The sequence below is a fragment of the Dipteris shenzhenensis genome, chromosome 5, assembly GCF_047967505.1.
Source record: "Dipteris shenzhenensis isolate YYH24624 ecotype China chromosome 5, Dip_SZ_1.0, whole genome shotgun sequence".
In the NCBI taxonomy this organism is placed as follows: Eukaryota; Viridiplantae; Streptophyta; class Polypodiopsida; order Gleicheniales; family Dipteridaceae; genus Dipteris; species Dipteris shenzhenensis.
The window spans coordinates 58,134,649-58,153,485 of NC_141600.1; the positions used below are offsets into that span (position 1 = coordinate 58,134,649).

General features: G+C 47.4%; 1 protein-coding gene across 1 annotated transcript in view; it reads right to left on the reverse strand.

Annotated features, from left to right (window-relative positions):
- The window catches only part of LOC147902241 (uncharacterized), a 180,072-nt gene that overhangs the window by 119,843 nt on the left and 41,392 nt on the right, over nt 1-18,837 (reverse strand). The window contains 1 exon segment of the mRNA XM_087374462.1: nt 12,315-12,503. Within this exon segment, the coding sequence (XP_087230588.1) occupies nt 12,315-12,503 (189 nt within the window).

Genomic DNA, 18,837 nt, shown 5'->3' on the forward strand with positions numbered 1-18,837 from the left:
TACAGTTCCGCACGAGATAATGCTAGCAGAGTTTGGAGCTACTCCCCTTGCATTGGATGCAGCGTTTTAGTCGGTCATGTATTTGCATAGGGTTAGGGAGTTTGGAGACTCAGCAGCAGGCAGAGCTCGGTTGCCATGGTTAGCACTTGCATCTTCTATGGAGAGTTGGCACGATCTGGGGCCCGATACTACTGGTACTTCAGACTCACTAGGTGGCTCACATCTCTTGGACTAGACATGGATAGACTGCCTCCCTTCCGATACAGCATAGATGCCCCTCATCTCGAGTTGACTCGCCACGAGCTTAGCCAGGTCACGAGAGCAGACTTGCTGCAGCTTCATACGTATCGCACTTGGATTTATCCCACGCAGCTTCTGACGAAGATGGCCACATATCGTGACCACTTCCTTCGGATCTCAGAGGATGGATTTGTCATTCCACCAGGCTATACAGGTATCCACATGTCCCACTCACTGAGGATTGCCCTTGGCCAGCTTAGAGTCTCTTCGCATCAGCTCGAGATAGAGGCTAGTAGGATGCGACGCATGGAGGATGGACGGCGACCAGGCCGAGAGACCAGGATCTGCCCTTGTTGCACCATGGGAGAGGTGGAGTCAGAGGAGCACTTCATTTGCAGATGCCCGCTATATTATGAGCTCAGAGGTAGATTCCACTGTCTCTTCACGGATGGCTTTGGACCTCTCTCACGAGTGATGGACTACGAGGATCAGCATTGCCTAGCTCTTTATGTCAGGGAGGCCACTATGCTTCGACGAGACTACCTCAGAGACCATCAGCACAGACCGCGGAGCGTGATAGAGCCCAGCCTGATAGAGCTCAGGCACACGCTATACCAGAGGACAGAGACCAGGAGGAGCACGAGGAGGTCAGAGCTCACACAGGACACATGCCTCCACCCTGTGGATGTACATATGAGATGGTTTGTAGACGCCGCAGGATCTTGTTACATAGGGGACGTACTCGTCGCTTCATCTCCAGACGATCCAGGATGATGGCAGCTTTTCGGAGGAGACTTACTCATGGAGATCTCGCCCCACCAGCTGCTCACCTCACCTTTGCTCAGATTTGTACTCTCATAGCAGGAGGCAGAGTCGATGGACAGGATTTCCAGTATTATTTTGGTTCTCAGACTCCGTGACACCTGGACTTGTATCTTTGCATTGGCATATTGTACTCATGCCCCCATTTTGCACCCAGGGGCGGTTTCCTTGCATCTAGTTTACTTTGCATTTAGGCTCAGATTTGACATTATGTACTTTCACTTGCATTGTATTGCGTAGCACTTAGATGATATTCGACGATGCCTCTTCTTTGTGGCACGTTGATTTTGTGCTATCTTGTATGCAGAGTTCTTGATGTCCCATGGGCCCATTTTGGCCTTTAGTGGACAATAATACACTTTCTTTCTTTCTTTCTTTCTCAACGCGAGGACCTCAGACAGACATGCCCTCACTTATGACTTCATGGAGGATCCGGTCATACTCCCAGCATTTCACGATGATAGCCTCTGTCGGACTTCATCAGACTGCACGGTACAGCCCACAGATCAGGGACGTCAGTTACTGGAGCTCCTCACCTCGCACAGTATGGTCATTTATAACGGCTTGTCCAGCTGGCCACAGTCTTCCATGCCTACATTCTCTTCTACTTCTGGGCGTGGTACTAGCGTGATCGACTACATCATAGGTCCCCCGACTCTAGTCCCTTCCATCCATAGCCTTATTGTTAGCCCCTTCATGCCCTCTGCCGACCATGCACTCATCCACTTTACTTTGACTAATGTCTCCCATGACCCAGCCCCCCCTCGTTATCATGACCGCCAACCCTATTACGAGGTTCATTTCGACCACCAGTTCGATGATGTATATAGCCAGAACCTCAGCCGCCTACTCCGTCCTCATCTATTAGATGCTCTACCATCCACGCAGGACCGGTGGGAACTTGTACATACTTCACTCGTTTCTACCGCTCACATGTCGTTCCCTGCCACATGTCATTCGTCTAGTCCCCCACCGGTTGGTCTTGTTCCTTGCAACGGTTGGTATGACGAGGAGTGTAAGGAACTCCGCAGGAAACTTCACCTTGAGACCAAGGAGAAGTCTCCCCTCCTTGCCGAAACCAAGAGAGACTACAAGTGGTTGGTTAGGCGCAAGAAACGCCAATTTCTAGCCCGGAATGAGGAGGAGCTGAGAAGCTTGCTTTTCAGCTGTGACTCCAAGGAATTCTGGAGAAAATTCCTCCGCTCGAAGTCTCAGAGCCCCCTCATAGATCCACGTGTCTGGTCTGCATACACTTCAGCTCTATACGATGTTCCAGATCAGCCAGCCATCGATTTATCCCATTCCCCTAGGCCAGCTTCATCTAGTCTCTTCACACCAGAGAGTGTCCGTGCAGCAGTCCACCGATTGAAGAACGGGAGAGCTAAGGATCATGATGGATTGCAAGCGGAGTATGTAATCCATGGGATTGATGCCTTAGATTTTGTTCTTTCCCGTCTCTTCAATGAGTCTGTTTGTACAGGCCTACCACAGTCCTGGTTAGGCAATACCATAGTACCTATCCACAAGTCGGGGGACCCTATGGAGCCGTTGAATCACAGGACCATCATGATTGGCCACGTTATGGCCAAGATCTATGCATCAGTTTTGGAAAGCAGTATAAATGACCATGCCGAGACGACAGGACTCAGAGCCAGAGGGCAGGCTGGATTTCGCAAGGATCATTCGACACTTGACCACATCCTCACACTCAGGGCACTGGTAGAGGAGGCGAAGTCACGAAGGCAACGGCTTTATTGTTGCTTCGTGGACTTCAGGAAGGCATTTGACACAGTTCCGTGATTCAGATTGTTTCAGAGGATTCTACTCTCTCAGGATCCTCCATTCCTATCCTCCTGTATGCGGACGATGTGGTTCTCGTTTCCTCTACTGCTCAGGGCCTCCAGGCACATATTGAGGCACTCCACAGGTTTTTCCAGGACAGGGGGTTGACCGTAAACCTTGGCAAGACCAAGGTTATGGTTTTCAACACCTCTGATCGTATTTACAGCACGGATGAGTTTTGCTTCACTTATGACGGACAGCCCATTGAGCTTGTTAGAGAGTACACTTATTTGGGGGCAGTTTTCAAGGGACCGGTTTTCACCATGACATATGCAGCACGAGATAGGATTAGTAAAGGGTATGCTTCGTTGGCTCATCTTGAGCGTCAGTGTTTTCAGTCCCACTTTCAGCATCCCGATACGAAATTCTTGCTTTTTGATACATTGGTGAGACCAGCTGCGATGTATGCAGCTCCTTTCTAGGCAGAAGATCTCGGCGCTGCAGATTGGAGACGAGTAGAGAGGTTACAGATCATCATGTTCTCTCGGCTCATTAGGGCCAAGGTTACAGTTCCGCACGAGATCATGCTAGCAGAGTTTGGAGCTACTCCCCTTGCATTGGATGTAGCGTTTCAGTCGGTCATGTATTTACATAGGGTTAGGGAGTTTGGAGACTCAACAGCAGGCAGAGCTCGATTGCCATGGGTAGCACTTGCATCTTCTATGGAGTTGGCACGATCTGGGGCCCGATACTACTGGTACTTCAGACTCACTAGGTGGCTCACATCTCTTGGACTAGACATGGATAGACTGCCTCCCTTCCGATACAGCATAGATGCCCCTCATCTCGAGTTGACTCGCCACGAGCTTAGCCAGGTCACGAGAGCAGACTTGCTGCAGCTTCATACGTATCGCACTTGGATTTATCCCACGCAGCTTTCGACGAAGATGGCCACATATCGTGACCACTTCCTTCGGATCTCAGAGGATGGGTTTGTCATTCCACCAGGCTATACAGGTATCCACATGTGCCACTCACTGAGGATTGCCCTTGGCCAGCTTAGAGTCTCTTCGCATCAGCTCGAGATAGAGGCTAGTAGGATGCGACGCATGGAGGATGGATGGCGACCAGGCCGAGAGACCAGGATCTAACCTTGTTGCACCATGGGAGAGGTGGAGTCAGAGGAGCACTTCATTTGCAGATGCCCGCTATATTATGAGCTCAGAGGTAGATTCCACTGTCTCTTCATGGATGGCTTTGGACCTCTCTCACGAGTGATGGACTACGAGGATCAGCATTGCCTAGCTCTTTATGTCAGGGAGGCCACTATGCTTCGACGAGACTACCTTAGAGACCATCAGCACAGACCGGAGCGTGATAGAGCCCAGCCTGATAGAGCTCAGGCACACGCTATACCAGAGGACAGAGACCAGGAGGAGCACGAGGAGGGGGGGATCTTCCTCTCCAGCTAGATCCCCCCCCTCTCTCTATCTCCCTCTCTAGCTAGATCCCCCCCCCCTCTCTCTCTCTTTGTCTCCCTCTCCAACTAGATCCCCCCCTCTCTCTCTGTCTCCCTCTCTCTTTGTCTTCCTCTCTATCTATCTCCCTATCCACCTAGATCCCCCCCCTCTCTCTCCCTCTGTGTGTGTGTGTGTGTGTGTCTCTCTCTCTCTCCCTCTCTCTCTCTCTCTCTATGTGCCTCCCTCTCTCTCTCTCCCTCTTTCCATCTCCCCCTATCCCTCTCTTTAACCTCTCTCTCTCTCTCTCTCTCTCTATGTGTGTGTGTGTGTGTCAACCTTGGGTTTTAGAGAAAGGCAATTCTATTTGGAAAATGCATTGCCCAGCCAAGTGGTGGAGAAAGAGATTACAGCAAATTTGGGCCTACAAAACTCCTCTTCGGCAACAGGTTTTCTTCTAGCGAGTGCTTCTAGGTTTTTTTCCATCTGGACAGATGTTGGTGTTGGTTTTTTTTATTCGAGGTCATTTCGGGGCCCGTTTTGGAGGCGGAAGTTCTCCGCAGGCACTCAGAAAAAGGCCCTGTTTTTGCTGTGCGACCACTGTTCTGCAGGTCGGTGAAAAGTTGCCGCAGAAATTGCATCGTATGCCTGTGCGCAGAGATATTGGGAGTTGCAGAATCATCCTTATTGCCTGTTGATGTAAAATCGTCACTAGGAAGTGACTGTGTGGTCAAAAACCACTTTTGTCAGGTTTGCAGATTTGCCCTTGTGAGGCAGAAGCTGTGTTTTTTGCAGTGACAGAATATTTTGCAGTCTTCTGTAATGGCGTCTGATTCTCTTTCACAGATTGTCACTGAAAAGCTTAACAAGAACAACTTCCAAGCATGGAAGTTTAGAATGACGAATTTCCTTATGGGAAAAGGCTACTGGGAGTTCATTACAGGAAATGAAGAAGAACTAGTTCTTCCTAATGTTCCCAATCAACAGGAAATGCAGGCATTTAAAGGATGGCATGAGAGAGCCAGAAAAGTTATGTACCGGCTGTGTATCAGTATTTCAGATTCAATGATTGTGCATATTCAGGATGCAAGTACGCCAAAGGTGGCATGGGATACTTTGGCTAAAATGTACAGCACAAATACGTAGGCCAGGAAAATGCAGCTCAAGCAGGAGCTGCACAATGTGTGCAGAGAGAAAATATGAGCATCAATGACTACCACATGAAGGTGAAGAAAATTGCGGATGCACTTGCTTCCATTGGGTCGCCAGTGGATGATGACGATTTAGTTTCTGTGACCTTGAATGGTCTAGGAAAGGATTATGCACAGTTCCGGACATCCATTGCCGTCCGTGAAAAATTTCCTGATTTTGAGGAGTTGATTGCTCTTCTAATTTCTGAAGAGCAGAGAAATGGTGGTGCATCTTCTTCAGGAGGAACCTCAAAAGAAACTGTCTTCTACTCAAATGTTGGAAGGGGTAGAGGCAGAGGTAGAGGAGGCCGATCTGGAGGCCGTGGTAGAAATCAGAATATGCAGCAAACTCAAGAAAACCAGTCCTATGCAGGAGGACGTGGTAACTCTAGAGGCAGGGGGAGCCAAAGAGGTCGTGGTGGATGGCAGAGAGGCCAAAATGCAAACAGCAATGTTGAATGCTACTACTGTGGTAAAATGGGGCATATGGCTAAAGACTGCTACAAAAAGCAGAATGACATTATGAATGGAAAATTGCAGCAAGGCAATTATGCATCCTCTAGTAGACAAGGTGATGACAGAAATGAGCATTTGTTTATGGTGCAGCACATGACCAATTCTGTGACAAGTGCAGAAGAAAGCAATGATGTGTGGTATGTTGACTCAGGTGCATCAAACCACATGACAGGTCATGCTGAATGGATGCAGGATGCAAGGAAAATGGAAAAACCAGGATTTGTGGAGACTGTGATGATACTGCACATCCTATTGTGCAGATTGGTAAAATTCCTTTGTTTATGCAGGATGGGAAAAAGAAATACTTGTCTGATGTATTCCATGTCCCGAACATCACCAAGAACCTGGTTTCTGTTGGTCAAATGGTTGAGCAGGGCTTGCACGTCAGATTCAATCCTCATGGATGTTTTGTTGAGGATATGAAAAATAACGGTCGCTTGATAGCAAAAGGAAAGAAGAAAGGCAAGATGTTTACGCTGGATGCGGACATGCCTGAATTGAGTGCAGCAATGTTTGCACATGGGACCGGTGTAGTTGCAGATATTGATATCTGGCATAAACGCATTGGTCATGTTAATGTATAGCGACTTAAATCAATGCAGGCCCAAAATATTGTTGCAGGATTGCCTAAATTCAAGGTTGCAGAAATGCATAAGGTGTGTGAAGCCTGTCAATTTGGAAAACAGGCAAGGAAACCATTTCCTAAGCATGTTCAAGAGAGTAAAAAGCCATTGGAATTAATCCACTCTGATGTGTGGACTACTAAAGCTGCATCTATTGGAGGCTGTCACTATTTTGTCACATTTATTGATGACTTCAGCAGAAAACTTTGGGTGTATTTTATGAAAAAGAAAAGTGAAGTGTTTGGGCACTTCAAAGCTTTTAAAGCTATGGTTGAAAAAGAAACAGGCCTGCAAATAAAATGCGTAAGGTCAGATGGAGGGGGAGAGTACCTCTCAAATGAGTTTGCAAGGTTCTTGCAGGAGCATGGCATAAAGCAGCAATATTCATGCAGTCATACCCCACAGCAAAATGGAATTGCAGAAAGAAAAAACAGGCATATTGGAGAGGTATCTCGGGCCATGCTAAATGAAAAAGCTCTACCAGATTATTATTGGGCTGAAGCAGTTGCTACAGCAGTTTACATAATGAACAGGACTCCCACTGCAGCAATACATGGCATGACGCCAGAGGAGATGTATACTGGTAGGAAACCAGACATTTCTCATTTGAAATTTTTTGGTTGCATTGCCTATGTTCATGTGCCAGATGAGTTGAGGTCCAAGTTGGATCCAAAGGCTGAGAAGTGCGTCTTTATTGGTTATTCTCTGCAGCAGAAAGGGTATAGATGCTATAACCCTTCTACACGTAAGTTCACAGTGAGCAGAGATGTTGTTTTTTATGAGATGAGCAGCTGGTATAAACCAGTAAATATGATGATTGATGTAGATGCACAAAATGGTAATGCTGCACAAAATTTACAGCAGCAATCACAAAATATCAGTGGACCTGCAGTGTCCTCTAGCAGTGTTTCACATACTTCGCCATGGACAGGTAGATTGAGATCAGGAGAATCTCCTCAAAGCAATGCAGATAGTGGTACGTAGGTATCACGAAAAGGAAAAAAGAAGATAGATCAGCCCATGTTTGATGTGAATGCAGGTCACTCTTATGTGGATGGTGAATCCAGTGGCTCAGAACAGAGCATTGATGATGAGTTGGGTATTCCTTCTGTTGTTACACCTGGAGTAAGGAAGACCAGGGATGTTTTGAGAGCACCTGGAAGTGAGCCTATTTTGCGCAGATCTACCAGGGTTAGGTATCCTGTGGATAGGCTGAAATATGATGGATTTACAGCCATTCACTATGCCTATATGGTCAAAGTGATACAGGAACCAGAACCCACTTCTTTTGAGCAAGCCATGGGAAATGAAAAATGGGAGAAAGCCATGGATGAAGAAATGGATGCCTTGGATGCAAATGCTACATGGGAATTGGTGCCTTTGCCTAAAGACAAGAATGCAATTGGCTGCAAGTGGGTTTATAAGATCAAGCACAATGCAGATGGTTCTGTGAATAGATACAAGGCAAGATTAGTTGTCAAGGGGTATGCACAGACATATGGCATTGATTATGAAGAAACTTTCAGTCCGGTTGCAAGGATGACAACCGTAAGAGCAGCCATTGCTATGGCTGCATCAAAGGGATGGTCTTTACATCAGATGGATGTAAAGAATGCCTTCTTGCATGGTGATTTGCAAGAAGAGGTCTTTATGGAGCAGCCAGCAGGTTATGTTCATGCTATTCATCCCGAGTTTGTTTGCAGGTTGAAGAAAGCCTTGTATGGCTTGAAGCAAGCACCTAGAGCATGGTCTGACAAGAGAGGACAATATCTTGTCACTATTGGCTTTCAGATTTCCAAGGCAGATTTCTCACTCTATGTGAGAAAAACAGAGAAAGGGATTATGCTGCTGGTCATTTATGTTGATGATTTGATCATCACAGGTGATAGTGATGAAGATATCCTTCATGTGAAAATGCTATTGAGGCAGAAGTTTGAGATGAAGGATTTGGGAGAGCTGCGTTATTTCTTGGGCATTGAGGTGATTAGATCACCAAGTGGGATACAGCACTTGCAGAGGCAGTATGGATTGGACATGCTGTCCAAATATGGGATGACAGGCTGTAAGCCTATTTCAGTTCCTTTGGAGCAGAATGTGAAGCTGAGCACAGATGCAGGTGAGCTTTTGGAAGACCCTACTATGTACAGACGCATAGTAGGAAGTTTGATTTATATGACCATTACCAGGCCAGATCTAAGCTATGCTGTTGGATTGGTAAGTCAGTTTATGTAGGCTCCAAGGAAACCGCATTTGGATGCGGCTAGACGCATACTCAGGTATGTGAAGTCCACATTGCAGTATGGACTATTTTACGAGGCTGGGGTTCAGATACAGTTGCATGGATACACTGATGCTGATTGGGCTGGTAGTATTTCTGATAGACGATCTACCAGTGGATATGTGTTCTGGATATGTGTTCTCTTTTGGGAGTGCTGCAGTCACTTGGAGCAGCAAGAAACAGCCTACAGTTGCCTTGTCGACCACAGAGGCTGAGTACAGGGGTGCAGCAATGGCTGCATGTGAGGTAGCTTGGTTGCATAAGCTACTCTATGATATGCATCAGACTACAAATGGGCCAGTTGTCATTTATTGTGACAACATGAGCAGTATACACTTGGCAAATAACCCAGTCTATCATGCTAGAACAAAGCACATTGAGGTGCATTATCACTATGTGCGGGAGAAGGTTTTACTAGGTCTTATTGATCTAGTTTATGTCAGCACAGAGGATCAGGTAGCTGACATATTCACGAAGGCATTGGGCGCAGAGAAGCTGCGCAAGTTCAGAGACCTGCTTGGTGTGTGCAGGAATTGGGATTGAGCTCGAGGGGGAGTGTTGAGATATCGAGCTCCACTCGCGATATGCCAGGGTGACCGTTGTGTATTGATGTCACCGACTTGTTAGCTGGAGATGCGGTTGGTACACCGCCCACGAATAATAGCTGGATGACAGCTATCCTTATCTACTCTAGTTTGTGGCTCAGTTAGTATGCCACCTTAGTTAGTTGAGTTTGGTTTGAGACCCACATATAGGGTTCTTCTATTTTCTTTGTACTAGAGTTCTTTTGGCTTTCACAACTAAGAAGAGGAAAACTGTTTTCAGCCTCCACCTTTGTGTGTATTCCCCCATTGTGTATGTGAGAAAGCTGCAAGTGAGACTCCTTCCCTCTCTCCCACTATCTTCACAGTTGGCTCGTAGACATATTTCTCTTGCTCATTGCCACAGATGCTTGAGTTCTCAGGAGACTGTGCCTCATTTGCTCTGGTTTTGTCCATGTTCTCGTGAGTTCATTGATCTTCTTCGGTAGCACTTGCAAGCGAGATTCCTAACTGTTCCTTTTGGGAAGTTCTTTTGGCTCTTTGGTTTTCATCCACCCAAACCGGAGCTTCATATTTTCTTTGTTTGGGTTCGCTATTGGACACTCTAGACTTTATGGACAGACGAAAACTGTAAAGTCTTTGGCAATCCATAATTTTCCCTATTTGGCTTTTTTAAGCGTTCTTTGCAACAATCTTTCTTTGATTGCTTGCAAATGCAGTGCATAGATCATGATGTATATCTAGCATACACTGATATTTTCAGTTGTACTTTTGGCTGCCTCTTTTTTTAGGTCGCAAAAGTTTTCACTAAAGAAGTGTGTGTGTGTGTGTGTACACAAAGTGTGTACAAAGACAACTATCCTCTAAAGAATTACTTGTTTGGGCTGCTGCTCCCCGCTCCTCCTGCTCCCCTCCTCGCTGCCCCCTCCCTTCCCTCCTCGCTGCCCCCTCCTCTCCCCCCCTCTCTCCCCTTCTTCCCCCGCGTGCTGCCCTCTCCCCTACACGCTGCCCCTCCCTCCCTACCTGCTGCAGCCTGCTCCCCCCCTGTGCTGCAGCCTGCTCCCCCCCGCGCCTGCTGCTGCTCCCCCCCGCTGCAGCCTACTCCCCCGCGTCTTGTTGCCTCCCTGCACGGCCCCCCCCGCGCTGTTGCCTGCACGACGTTCCCTAGACATTCTTTTTCTTCAGGAACACAAACTGGATGTTAGAGATTGCTCCAAGTATTGTCAAAAAATCTATTGTGCCAAAGGTTTGGATGTCCTGTGGAATTAATGATTGATATACTTTCTCAATGATGTCATTGCTAATATCATCACCCAACAAAAAATCATTCACAAGACATCTAGTTCATACTACCCTCGAACCAATGGCTTGGTTGAGAGCTCCAATCGGCGGACCATGTGTCATATCTTGACTCGGTTGTGTCTTAAGTCCTTGGCAGATTGGGATATTTTACTACTAGCCGCTCTTTTTGCCTACATGACAGCATATAGGGCCAGCACTGGGTATTCACCATTTCAACTGGTTTACAGCCTAGAGGCGGTTATGCCCTATGAGTTTCACATGGAGACTACTAGGGTCATGGCAGAGATGGATGACAGATTAGAGGCATGCACCCTCAAAAGGTTATGCGATCATGGAGCCCTAGAGGAGCATCGCAGAGAGGCAGTTCCTAGCAAGCATGGGCAAAAAGCATGGCATGATAGAAACCTCCGCAATCGTGAATTCAAAGTTGGTGATTTGGTATTACTGTATTTCAGTAAGTTTTTGAAGCACAAGTCAGTGGCTAGACAGGGCCTATTCCCAGTGGAGGGGTTTACTTGGCTACCTTGGAGGGCAAAAAGCTACTAGCACCCGTGAATGGCTCAGGAGTAAAGAAGTATCATGCTCCTGAGACTTTCTCTATGGATGATGATTGTCTTTTCTTTTATTTGGAATTTTTATATATAAAAAGAGTGTATCTTTTTCTATGCCTCCCTTCCTGCCTACTATATGATGCCCATCTTGAAAGGACAACTCCTCCATATCCCAATCTTCTTCACAGTGTGACATACTTGCTGAATTTTCCTCGTTATAATTCAATTACAGCAAGCAATACTTGCACCAAAGACAATCCCATGCTCACCTCCTTAAAGAAGATGGTGATATCCTAGAAATGGACCGTGAAACCGGCCTTAAGTCCAACAAAAGGGTTGTAATAAGAAAATAACCAGTCACTACTCTCACATCAACAACTCACCAAGTAAACAACCCACAAATTGGGAGCTAGAATGCTCTTGCTAAAAAAGAAAGACTTTCAAACCTAGGCTTTCAATGGTACTTTACCACTTGTTTCTTGTGCTCTATTTGTGCCTTAAGTGCCTTGTTCTTGGACTGTCTCTTTGATAAGTCCATTTTATGCCAAAAAAAGGAGGCAAAAACATTGTTGGGTTATAGCAAGCAGGTGAGGTCCGGCTCAGCCAAAAGCTAGTGGCAAGGAGGCCAAGTAGACAACCAAGATGTGGGAAGACACTTTGCATCATGATCAGGTGCAAGTGTCAGATAAGAGCCTATGAAATCCAAAAGCCAACCAAAAACCATGACACCACATGAGTAGGATCACTTAAGCTATTAAAGGAGACACTTGTATGTTTGAAATTTAAGAAAGTTACACTACAGCGTGAGCTAGAAAAATTACTATGTATGTCTTCTCTCTTCTTAAAAAAGAATGAATATGATCACATCCCAAGCTGCATTATAATACAATATGGGAAGATTGATGGGTTCAACAAATGCAAGGATCTGGCCGGATCTCTCATCAACAAGGAGAGGCTATTGTTATTGACAATTTTCAATAAAGAAGGGCTCAAATATGCCAAAAGATTTACCTCTAGCATACTCTTGGTCTTCATAACAGATGGCACAATCCTTCTCCAGACTTTATCAACAGCATGAAATGCTTTTCCTTCCTTTGGCATTTGCTGAAGTATATCCGCTGATCCAAATATTGGCTCTAGATACATCCAAGATGCTTGCATCTTCAGCCATTCGTTCAAAATACTTTCCATTCTCGTTATCTAAAAATTAATATAATATCAGTAGTGAAGTTAGTTTGCTCTAAGGACTCTGAGACAAAGTATGAAATTGAGTGGAAATCAAATCCAAGAGTGTCATTTACGACTCAAATTTTCAAAAAGGCAGTACGATTTTGTGCTGAGAAGAAGAAAAGTATATTTTATGTCCTACTTTAGAACAAGGAGATAACCGATTCTTCCAATGAGAAAATTATCTTTGACGAGAAAGATGGTATTTGGTATCTCTCAATGAAGAAAATAACTCTTACAAGGTAGCAAGTGTAGCCTTTCACTTTCTCCAAAATACAAATGCAGCATATCCACCACAAAGGAATTATTTTGAGGTATTTACAAAATCCTTGACCATGATAAATTCAGCTATATTAGTTTGATTTTGATTACTACAGAACATCATATTGTTAGCCCCGGGTTAGGCTAGCTTGTACATGGTCACCGAGCAGCAAGAAGTAGTGGAGGTAGTCGAACACTTGTTTTGCAGCAAGAGGTGCAGTTGATTCTGGAAATTTGACTTATCGACGATGAGTAGCGGTTGGTGCACCAAGCACACACTCAATTAGAAGGCGGTTCTTTAGGTAGAAATGTTGTAATAGGCAAGGAAGAGAAGAGAGTAGTGTGCCGAGTCCTCTTCCTCTGACTTGAGTTGATTGGTTAGGGAGTGTTCATTGCAAGCTGGTTGTATCAAGTGACTTTGATTCAGTGATTGAGAAATTTGACTGTCTCCTTGGTTCTATTTTGGTTGCAATACTTTACTAAGTGTTAAGTGTGCATAGTAACTCAGTATTCTACCGTCATCACACGGATCTTTCCCGTTAGCTAGCCTTGACCTCCGAGTGTTGCACCCGAGCACATCTACTTTAGGATTGCAAGAGTGAGCATCTTCACGAAGCACAGCACTGGGTTGGGAATTAAACCTAGTATTTCTCAGTTAGTAAGTGAAATCAAGTGAATTGCGAGTTGACAAGCTATCAAGGTAGGAAATTTAGAGAACCAAGTCAGTAAGTTTAGTGTTAGTGGGAGAAAGGGGATAGTTCATGATAACGGACAAGGTGCCAACAAACTGGGCTGCTAGGATCCAAGGCATTAGCCTCCCGAGGCTCCAAGGGGGTAGCCTCCGAAGCGGTGGAAGAATGATCTGAAGTAGAGGGCCTAACCCACTGTGGGCCAGAGGTGGTGTGGGGTGTAGGAGGGACTCGAGCAACCCTAGGAGGAGGGGGAGCCCATGTCTGAGGCTGTGCCTGTGGAGTGGTAGGTCATGCTCCTGCTCTTTGTTGTAAGCTAGTACAAGCTGGTTGCTTTATGGGCCTCTCTTTCTTCTTTGGGCAATCTCTGGCAAAGTGCCCCAAGGATCTACAAATCTTGCACTGGTCTTGCTGACCTGCAACCTCAAATCTCTGGTGGAAGAATGACCCATCGGGTCGCTATAGCATGATGTGGTCATCTGAAATATTAGGGTCCTAGACAATGACCCTAACCCTGGGTACCCCATCCATCCTGACTGCCTCAGCAGCCGAAGAGGGCTCGTCAGGAAGAGGGGGGATCTCTGCTACCACACCAAACCTCTCGCCAATAACTGAAAGAAGCCGGTGATAAACTGAGGGGAGACCAGGGAACCTGATGAAAACAGAAACTCCCTGCTTGTCCTCTTCAACTGGGTCAAAGCCCAGTTGAAAGGGAAACAAAAAGATCCTCCTGTATTCTAGAAATAGAAACCCAGCTTGTAGCAAGTCTCTCGTGACCCAGTCTTGGAGAAACAATGCTTAATAAATGCTTAGGACCTGGTACATGAATGCCAAGAGAAATTTGAGCATAGACTCAAGGACAACAGAGGGTCGGATACCATCCACCCCAACCACCTAACAACTTATAGGGGAGCGAACACAATTAGGGTGCCAGAGAGAGTGGAAGAAGAGGAACCACCCAACTCCGATAACTCAGAAGTTTCGCACTTGATGCAATGGATGTTTCAAGAGGACCTAGTGTTGCAAAACCTAAGAGAGGAGGAAGACCTCTATGGCTTTGAGGAGCCACTATCGGTGGAAGGGAGACCTCCCAAGAACCACCTGATATTTTTGGGTTAGCGGCCTTCCTCTCCATAGAGGTCAAGATGCCAATGGCATACTTGTTAAGGGGGAATCCTACCCTCTGGTGAGACCTCTCAAGCTGGATGAACACTCAAATTCTGGCCCACGGTCCTACTAGCCTTGAAGACAACCAACCACGGGAGGAGGGCTGAAACCTACCTAAGGTTCCCATCAATAAATTAGGCCAATACTTCAAAGGTAATGACACCAATGCAACTATCCCCATAACCTACCATAACCAAAATAATTACGCCATCCTTGATGGAGGAGTAGGGGTAAGTGTCTGTACCAAAGAATGTTGGAAAACGTGGGGGAAACCTCCCTCAACAACCGAACCCATCTGGTAGTGAAGCTAGCCGACGGTGGAACTGCTAAACCTTAGGAGTTCTCACGAGTATTAACATTAAGGTGTTTGGATTCACATACCCTATTTGATTTGTGGTTATGGACTTCACCCGGCAGCCGGATATTAAGTCATCCTAGGAAGGCCCTTCTTGCGAATGTTTGGACCCATACATGATTGTGGCGCATGGACAATATCTATTTGCTCCATGAGGAGCAAATCGTGTGAGTGGACTTGCGCACCTACAAGGCCTACCCACTGTCAAGACACCTATTTTCCGTGGAATCCGACACAACGGACAAGACCACATCCCTAAAAATGTTCCAAACATGTGAGAAAGAATGCGACCAGAAGGAGGCAGATGAGTTTTGGTATGCCCCTCTCCCCAAGCCAGAGTTCTCTCAAAATTGGATGCACATTCTGGCAAATATTGACATCCCAAAAAGAATAGGGTTCCAAATAACAACCCCTGAGCGTGAAGAGTTGAATGCGGTGGTGCCCCTCCAAATGTTTAATATGCTCAAACCCCACGAGGTGAGCAAGGGGGAAGTGAGGGTCAAATCGGACCTCCATTGGCTGACATATGTGGGGCCACTACTGTTCACCATGAGTTTTCCTCCAATTGGGGATCTCGATTGAGTAGAGTTACCTCGCCAATCGGCTCCATAAGTGCCATGGATGACAAGTCCGAAGCTCCAAAGTTCCAAAAGCCTGAACTAGGGACAAGGGAGAAGCCACCCAAAAAGTGGAGGAAATGGAGGATGAAGAAAAGGATGACCTGCGATAGGTTCCTTCTCATTATAAAGCCTAACAACAGAAGACCGCAAAATATTATTCCAACAGGCCAAGACCCAAGAAGAAGGTTGCTTCCAAGGATACGACGGCCCAACCAAAGTTAAGGAAGTAAACCTAGCACCGGAGGGGCGGAGCCACAATTGGTATACATAGCAGATGACTTCACCCCCAACGAGGAGTATGCCTTCATTGCCCTGCTTTGAGAATACAAGGACTGCATGGCCTGGAAGTATAGAGACATGAAGGGTGTGCCCACTGAAGTCATGAAGTACACTACACCCATGATAGATGACATCATGCCAATGCAACAGTGTCCCTATCCTATGAATTCCAAATATGCACTCATAGTAAGGGAGGAGATCCAAAAACTCATAGATGTGGGATTCATTTATCTCACTAGCTCGAGCATCCACACCTTGTTTCCAAAAGTCCACATAACTCTTCAAACCTTACAAGACTTGATCACTATCCTTGAGAAGGGAACTCGACACAGGTTAAAAAGAAAAAGAAACCAAGCAAGCAGGTGCGCAAACGCCGCAGACAAAGGGCCAACCACAGGAAGAGGGACAAGGTTGACCGAGAGCTTAGAAAGAGGAACAGCAGGAGCCACCTCCCCCAGCAGCAGCAGAGGCCACTGTCCATTCAATCGATCCTCCAGCTTCAGAAGTTCAGCCTCCGCACCCACCCTTGCAGCAACAGAGAGCCCCAAGAGCTCCAAATGCGGCGATGGCGGAAGCCGCAAACGCTGGCCCGACGAGGGCCATGGAGGAGCCGAGATCCAGAGCCCCGACGAGCCTGATCAGCAGGGAGGGCCTGTGGTCGCCCTTTTCCCTCCTCCTCCCCCTTCCTTAGGCCCTCCCCCTCCTCCTCTTCACTTCCCCTTCCCCCCCCAGGGTTCCCCCCGCCCCCTCCCCTCCCCCTCAACCCCCCTTCTACGGTCACCCTCATCACCCGCCCCCCGCCCTCTGTCCCCCGCGTCCTTATCTCTCACTCTCCCACCCCCCCCTCTCCGCTTCAATAGCAGCTTCTTCTGCTTCGACACCCCTACCATCAAGCAAGGGAACGACGACGCCCCCTTCTGCTTCCTCATTGTAGCAGCAGGTCAGCAGCTCCCAACTTCTAACCTGGGCATCCCTTACCACGGGACTTCTAGAGGTTAGGACCTTGGAACTATCTGAAAATTTTGGACTCATACCCTCTACCATTGGAGGTCACGCTCATGGTCCTTCAGTCCCGAAAGGGGGGTTTGATCAGTGCAGTGGGATCTCGGACACACCCCGTTTGGAGATTTTCGTTTGCCTCCACAGGGTTGGAGAAGTGGTCCCCGGAGGTGTTTGATGCTATTTTAGGTAATCAGATTATGCTCATGATGGACAAGTGAATGGGACCACAGGGACTAGATCTTTGGTACGCCCATGGCACGGAGGCAAACTTTCAGCTGAGCTTCATGCGCGAGGAGTCGGTGTGTGGTTTGGCGACATGAGTTATCAGATTGCCGATGGAGGCAAAGGTGGAGCAGGCACACTTCTGGCCCCTCCAGACGTGCGCGGAGTTGTTCGGGGTGGAAGCCTCCTTCATGATGAAGTGGGCATGGAAGATTAGTATTGAGTCGGTATCCACCCTAGTACGACGCCGCACAGACACTGACTACTCGCCCTCCAAACCCCCAGCAAAATCACACAAGGCAGTCTTTCTAGGACAGGCACCCACTCACAGGAGAGCCTTGTTCCCGACTCCCCCGTCCTCATGAGCTGGACCATAGTGAGCTAGAACGTACACGGGCTCCACGACCGTGTTTGTAATCAGCCGCAATACATGATGCTCCGGCAGGAGTTGTAGAGGGCAGTGGTAGGGCGGGCAATGGACATCCTTATGATTTAGGAGCACATGTTTTCAGCAGCAAACATCAGACGACGCCATCACCTTCTCCCAGGGAGAGGTCCAGAGGAGTGTGGTCTCCCGCAATAGGACGGAGTGGAGGGGTCTGCATCTCAGTCTCACAGACTTTGGCTTCAGAGGTTACGATTAGGGTGAGCTCACTAGGACGGGCAGTTTAAATGGGAGTTCAAATGGGAGTTTGGACGGGAGAGTCCAGGATTGGAATCTTGAACGAGAGATTAGACCACTTCTATGTTGGGGACTGGGCATTGGTTCTATCGGGATTCTGGCAGGTACCACGATGTCTGATCACTCTCTAGTGGTACGTCACCTGGATCAGCCCCGCCGAGGTCTCCCCCAAAAGGGGTTCGTATTCCAGAGGACCTCTTGCAGGACGAGGAGATTCAGTAGGTTATGGCATGATCTGGGAGCACTCAGAGATGGCACCGAGTGAGGGCTGGGCTGCATGGGTGGCTGATGCGATTCAGAGGAGCAATGTGGAGTTACAGTCTCATGCCCTTAGGCGGAGGAGGAACCTTCAAGAGCGCGAGTGGGCTTTGAGGAGAGACCTTGCCTCCATCGAGAGGATCAGGGAGCAGGACTCAGTTTCTCAGTGGCTTAGTGACAGATTAGAGAGCACTCGTCTTGAGCTTCAGGACACAGAGTTGCGACGGGCTGAGTTCTCCTACCATTCCTCTCAGGCCTGATGGGTACAGCAGGGGGACAAGATGACAAAGCAGTTCTTTCAGACCATTGGGCCCCAATCGACTGGCACACAGCTACAGCGTCTTTGGGACTCGCAGGGCATCATGCACACTAATCCACAGGAGATTGTTGACATGACCACTGAATTTTATAGCAAGCTCTTTCAGAGAGAGAGGATGACTGAGAGCTAGTTTGGGATCATGTTCTGACAGTAGTCTCGCGGGACTTATGCAGCAGACTTGAGGAGCCATTCACTGATGAGGAGCTCTGGCCCTCAAGGCTCTCTCGACCTAGAAGTGCCCGGGGGAGGATGACTTGACTCCGGCCTTCTTTCGGAACTTCTTGGAGATTGCCAGGAGATTTTCAACTCAAGCCTTCGACTCAAGCCTTCTCCCTCAATCCTTGTGCAGGGGGTGGATCTGTTTGATCCCGAAAGGGGGAGATAGGTCATATATCCAATAGTGGAGGCCGATCACTCTGCTTGATGTCCCTGTACTGACCTTGAGTGTGGTTA